This window comes from Colobus angolensis, unplaced genomic scaffold (genome assembly GCF_000951035.1).
Source record: "Colobus angolensis palliatus isolate OR3802 unplaced genomic scaffold, Cang.pa_1.0 Scaffold643, whole genome shotgun sequence".
Classification (NCBI taxonomy): domain Eukaryota; kingdom Metazoa; phylum Chordata; class Mammalia; order Primates; family Cercopithecidae; genus Colobus; species Colobus angolensis.
Genome location: NW_012120077.1, coordinates 105,161 through 111,864, shown reverse-complemented (window position 1 = coordinate 111,864; position 6,704 = coordinate 105,161). Strand labels below are relative to the sequence as shown.

The following is a 6,704-nucleotide window of genomic DNA, read 5'->3' as shown; positions in this document are numbered from 1 at the left end:
CATCTACTTCACCATCTTCACAGGCACCCTCATCACATCACTAAGCTCTCACTGATTTTTCACCTGAAATAAATATACTAGCCTTCATTCCAATTCTAATCAAAAAAACAAGCCCCCGTTCCACAGAAGCCGCCACCAAATACTTCCTCACACAAACAACTGCATCCATAATTCTCATAATAGCCATCCTCTCCAACAACCTGTTTTCTGGGTATTGAACCATAAGAAACAACATCAACCAATACTCATCCTTAATAATAATAATAGCACTTACCATAAAGCTAGGAATAGCCCCCTTTCACTTCTGAATCCCAGAAGTCACCCAAGGAACCCTCCTAATCTCCAGTCTGCTCCTTCTTACATGGCATAAATTAGCTCCCATCTCAATTATATACCAAATCTCACCATCAATAAATATAAGCATCCTTCTTACCCTCTCAATTTTATCCATTATGGTGGGCAGTTGAGGAGGGCTCAACCAAACATAGCTATGTAAGATCTTGGCATACTTCTCAATCACCATATAGGCTGAATAATAACAACATTAACATATAACCCAAACATTACCAACTTCTACCTAACCATCTATATCAGCCTAACAGCCACTGCATTTATAGCACTCAACCTAAATTCAGATACCACAACTTTACTGCTATCCTGCTCCTGAAGTAAACTAACCTGACTAATACCCTTAATATCATCTACCTTATTATCCCTAGGAGGCCTATCCCCACTAACCGGCTTCCTACCTAAATGAATTATTATTCAAGGACTCACAAAAAATAACAACTTTATTATTCCTATTACCATAACCATTATAACCCTCCTCAACCTATACTTTTATACACGCTTAATCTACTCTACTTCCGTGCCATTGTTTCCCACATCCAACAACATAAAAATAAAATGACAATTTGAAAGCACAAAACCTACACGACTACTCCCCCGACTTATTACCCTCACCACCTTTCCCTTACCAATCTCCCCATTAACCCTATCTATCTCCTAGAAATTTAGGTTAAGCAAGACCAAGAGCCTTCAAAGCCCTTAGCAAGTAAACCATACTTAATTTCTGAAATACACAAGGACTGCAAAATTTCACTCTGCATCAACTGAATGCAAGTCAATCACTTTAATTAAGCTAAGCCCTTACTAGATTAATGGGACTTAAACCCACAAAAATTTAGTTAACAGCTAAATACCCGAATCCACTGCCTTCAATCTACTTCTCCTACCACAAGGAAAAAAAGGTGGGAGAAGCCCCGGTAGAATTGAAGCTGCTCTTTCGAATTTGCGATTCAATATGAAAATCACCTCGGGACTGGTAAAAAGAAGCCTAACCTCTGTCTTTAGATTTACAGTCTAATGCTTACTCAGCCATTTTACCCCCACCACCTATGTTCGCCAACCGTTGACTATTTTCAACCAACCATAAAGACATCGGAACCTTATACCTACTATCCGCGCATGAGCTGGGGTCAGAAGTACAGCTTTAAACCTCCTTACCCGAGCTGAATTGGGTCAACCCGGCAAAACTCCTAGGCAACGACCGTATCTATAATGTTGTTGTCACAGCCCACGCATTCGTCATAATCTTCTTCATAGTAATACCCATTATAATTGGGGGCTTTGGGAACTGACTAGTGCCCCTAATAATTGGCGCCCCCAACATAGCATTCCCCTGAATAAATAATACAAGCTTATTTGACTCCTTCCCCTCTCCTTCCTACTATTGCTCGCATCTGCCATAGTAGAGGCTGGTGCCGGAACCGGTTGAACAGTTTACCCTCCCCTAGCAGGAAATTTTTCCCACCCAGGAGCCTCTGGAGACTCGACTATCTTTTCATTCCACCTAGCAGGTATCTCCTCCATTCTAGGAGCTATTAATTTTATTACCACTATTATCAGCGTAAAACCCCCTGCCATATCCCAATACCAAACCCCCTTGTTTGTATGATCAGTCCTAATTACTGCAGTCCTACTCCTCCTCTCCCTCCCAGTCCTAGCCGCTGGCATTACCATATTACTAACAGACTGAAACCTTAACACCACCTTCTTTGATCCAGCTGGGGGAGGTGACCCCATCCTATATCAACATCTATTCTGATTCTTTGGCCATCCCAAAGTCTATATCCTTATCCTGCCAGGGTTCAGAATAATCTCCCACATTGTAACATATTACTCTGGAAAAAAAGAACCATTTGGGTACATGGGTATAGTTTGAGCTATAGTATCAATTGGTTTCTTATGGTTTATTGTATGAGCCCATCACGTGTTCACAGTAGGTATGGATGTAGACACACGAGGCTACTTCACCTCTGCCACTGTAATTATTGCTATTCCCACTAGCGTTAGAGTCTTCAGCTGACCTGCCACACTTCATGGAAGTAACACCAAGTGATCCTCCACAATGTTTTGAGCTCTGGGCTTTGTTTTCCTCTTTACAGTAGGAGGCCTAACCGGTATTGTATTGGCAAACTCATCATTAGATATTATATTACATGACACATACTACGTTGTAGTACACTTTCATTATGTCCTATCAATAGGAGCCGTATTCGCTATTATAGGAGGTTTTATTCACTGATGTTCTTTATTTTCAGACTATACACTCGACCAAACCTATGCCAAAACCCACTTTGCTATAATATTTATAGGTGTAAATTTAACTTTCTTTCCACAGCGCTTTCTCGGTTTATCCAGTATATCCCGACGTTACTCCGACTACCCTGATGCATACACTGCATGGGACATTTTATCATCCATAGGCTCATTCATTTCCCTAACAGCAGTAATATTAATTTAATAATTTATATAATCTGAGACGCTTTCACCTCAAAACGTAAAGTCTCACTAGTTGGACAACCCTCTACCAATTTAGAGTGATTGTACGGCTGTCCCCCACCCTATCATACATTTGAAGAACCAATCTATATAAAATCTAGATGAAAAAGGAAGGAATTGAACCCCCTAAAACTGGTTTCAAGCCAACCTCATAACCTCTATGACTTTTTCAATAAGATATTAGAAAAACTATTTTATAACTTTGTCAAAGTTAAATTATAGGTTAAATCCTGTATATCTTAACGGCTCACCCAGTTCAATTAGGCCTTCAAGATGCCACATCCCCTATTATGGAGGAATTAATCACCTTCCACGACCATGCACTTATAACTATTTTCCTAATCAGCTTTCTAGTCTTATATAGTCTCTCTCTAACACTTACGAAAAAACTAATACTAGCATCACAGATGCCCAAGAAATAGAAACCATCTGAATTATCTTGCCCGCACTTTTCCACACAACACAATATGAAGTTGCCGGTATTTTTGTAAATGTGAGCATAATTATTTCTATCAACATTCTAGTCCACTTTTCCATCATCTGCTACCTGAATCCATGCAGAATTTCCTTATGGTTGGCTCTTTACCGTCTGGCCCTCCTGCAATTTAATCCATTGAATATCTTGAAAGTTCTTCTTAAAGAAGATAATCTTTTCATACATCTTTATTTCTTAACTCTTTTTCGTAGTTTTTCAATATGCTTAATAAATATTTCAACTCCTAATATGTACCCGGCTCTAATTTGCCTCTCAGCATCATCTGATTCTTAGTCTCTCCCTGCAAACTAAACCTGAGGACTTGAGAACTGTCCTGACCACTTTACCTGCTTTCCCTTTTTTGTCTGTCTCTCCCCGTCATTCTTTTACTTGTTCCTGCGTATTGTTCAGCTCTCATCTTAGTAATCAGTGACTCCAGGAAACTTTCTATTATCTCCACTGACACTTTCTTGTCATTGGGTTTTTCCTTGAGATAATAGTTTTTATATAACTTTTATTACTTGCACATATTCTATCTTTTGAAATAGAATGGAAGTTATGTGGAGACAGAAACTGTGTCCATTTTTTTTTTCTCTGAAAATTCTGCACTTACCTGTGTTTTGTGCTAAACCCTTTGCAAATATTATTTGAATGAATGATCAATACCTTCTTAGGTGTTGCATAATGAAGACTTTAATTTAACCAACTCTATTTTCAAAGTCTCGTTAGTATTCCCCTCTATTTGTAACACTCATAAAACTCACATATGTGTGATGGTATCACTATGTACATGAGTTTCTAATTGGTATCTGCTTTACCCAACCTACTTCCCATCTTTCTTTCAGGGTAAGTCAAACACTCTGAGTGAAGACTATAGAGTCATTTCTACTGAAACTTCAAAGCCAACAAAATAAAAGCAATGAAAGTATGTTTACCTTAGGTAGGGGTTTGGCAGGTTTGCAGTGGAGTCCTCCAACAAAATCAACATTTGGTAATAGTGGATGTGGAAATTGAAAATTCCAGGAGTTTCGAATAAGCCATATGTCAGCTTTCCCCATTGTCTCAGATAATGTAGTGGGTCTTCCTGACAAGAATAACAAAAAAGAAAAGGTGGATGACACGAGATAATTACATTAGGTAATTTTCTGAAAGGAGTTAGAATAATATAGGCAAAAATATAGGCAAAGTGTCTGTGCTTTGAAAAATATATATGTATATATTCATCTACAGACATAATTTAATTTTATGTATTATTTATTTTGCCCATGTATATTTATAAGAAAGGCAAAGTAGTAGGAGAATTGTGAGGTTAAGCTACAACTCTAATGTCACATCAGTATACTCACAATCATAAACAATTATTAAAGTAAGTCATAGAGAATTAAACATCAATTTATTTTCTTTTTAAAGCTTCAATAGGAGCATATGGACATTTAAACAACTCTTTGAGCTCCATAGTCAACTAATTTTACTTCACCCATAAAAATAATTTTATAAGAAATAGTCTAGTTTACACAACTCATTAAGCCAATCCTTTTATCTTTGGTTCTTCAAGTGAACTGTGGACTATGTGGAGAGTATGGCTGAAAATCTTGTACTCTTTTAGATTCAAGCTAAGGTCTTAATAATATTATTTTAAGTAAATATATTTGTAAATTATGGCTAGAAATTTTTGAGAAATTATTGAAATAAGGATTTGTACTCAACCTTAATCTGTCTTATATTTTTAAATAAAGAGACATAGTTTGAAAAAAAACTATGTAGATATAACAATCTTCACATTCCAACAAGATGATTGGACTTTAAATGAATGGTTTCCAATTCTTTAATGAAAGAGTATAGAAACATTAGAAACTTCAAATTACCTTTACTGATTTTTGCATCTGAGATATGGACATTATCTCTCTCCACTGTGAAGGAAACCTTCTGGTAACATGGGAACATCTTTTAATTTCTAAATAAGAAAGCTAAGCTTTACAAGAAAAAATAATTTTGGCAGTTATATAGATAGTTGTAGAAAAATGTGTAACTACTCATTCTAAATCCATGCATTCAGTAAGATGTTATTTGATAGGTTTTACTGGTTTTAAGATGTAAAGCAATGTATAGTAAAATAGATGTGTAATTGCTTAAAGTCTTAGATGCACTAATATATAGGGTTATGATTTCCTGGGGTGTTCTGTGTGAGTGATGGCCCTAGGGTTTTAACTGACCCCATAATTTAAGCTTTTCTATAATATTTGTGAGATTGATAGATCATCTTGTATTTTCGTTTTATAAATTCACTTACCAAAACCCCACTACTCTGACTTTAAGGCTTTATATAAGCTCTGCTTCAAAGACACAAATAAGTAGATCTTCATGGTACAGATTGAAAAAAAAAAAAACTTACCTAGAACTTCACTATAAAACTGATCCCACTTCTTCATGGCAAATATTTGGAAACAAAAGTCAAAATAAAGCATATAGATCATATTTTTTACCCTCTCCATGAAAGTCATTTGATCACTTAATTCTGACATAACAACAGGTACGTAGGAGGGAGGGTAAAGAAATCCTCCACACTGCTTTTCAAAACTGTAGCCAGGAGTGAAGCGGAGACTGTACACAAGGGATGTGTTAAATAGCTCAGCCAGCAGCTCACTACCGGAAAACATAGCATCTGCAAACACGACGTCAAATCTTGACTCTTGTAATTTCTTCATTAATTTCTTATTTGAAACTACATCTTTACAGAAGTTTCTAATTATGTCACCAAAATTCCACATGATTTCTTGTATTTGTGAAAAATATAACCAAAATGTATCTTTTGGAAGTTCTGACCATCTCTTAATCTGTTGCATGACGATATTCTCATACTCAGTTTTAGTTAAAGATGTAGGAAAAACTTCAATTTTAAGAGCAGATGAGTTGTTGGGATCAAAAAGAATGTAAGCTGAAGGTGCCAGTACAGTCACCTCATGACCTCTCTGGACAAGCTCTTCCAGGATTGTCTTCATATTCATCCAATGGCTGTATTCTGCTGCCCACACCAGCACCTTTCCACAACTCCCAGAGCTAAAGTAAAAGCTCAGTTGTATTAGCAGAATTACTGAAGTCCATTTCACAGACATCCTGGTGCAATGCAATGCTTGTTTTCCAGTTCCTGTTCTTTTCTGTCATTTCTCATGGTTATATCCAATGATAAATTAGCCAAGAAGTTAAAATGTAACCCTTATATTTCAAAGTACATACAGTATCATTAAATCAACATTCCGAGCATGTGGATGGCAAGGAGACAAATGAAGGTAAATGACCTGTTTACACAGAGGTGATTAATTTCTCGTTTATGTTTCTGAGTGCTATCCTTCAGCTAATATCAAGGATCTTGTATGGACATGCCATC

The 6,704-nt window shown here is 36.7% G+C and overlaps 1 protein-coding gene across 5 annotated transcripts in view; it reads right to left on the bottom strand.

Annotated features, from left to right (window-relative positions):
- Nucleotides 1-6,473, bottom strand: part of LOC105527722 (UDP-glucuronosyltransferase 2B18) — a 27,795-nt gene extending 21,322 nt beyond the window's left edge. For 3 of the 5 annotated variants that reach the window (XM_011964136.1, XM_011964140.1, XM_011964139.1), the window contains exons 1-2: nucleotides 5,712-6,473; nucleotides 4,255-4,403 (exon numbers count right to left, since the gene is read on the bottom strand). In XM_011964136.1, the coding sequence (XP_011819526.1) occupies nucleotides 4,255-4,403; nucleotides 5,712-6,432 (870 nt within the window). In that variant the 5' untranslated portion in view covers nucleotides 6,433-6,473. The remainder of the gene's footprint in view (nucleotides 1-4,254; nucleotides 4,404-5,711) is intronic. The other 2 variants (XM_011964138.1, XM_011964137.1) reach the window with 2 other exon arrangements.
- Between the last annotated feature and the right edge of the window lie 231 nt (nucleotides 6,474-6,704).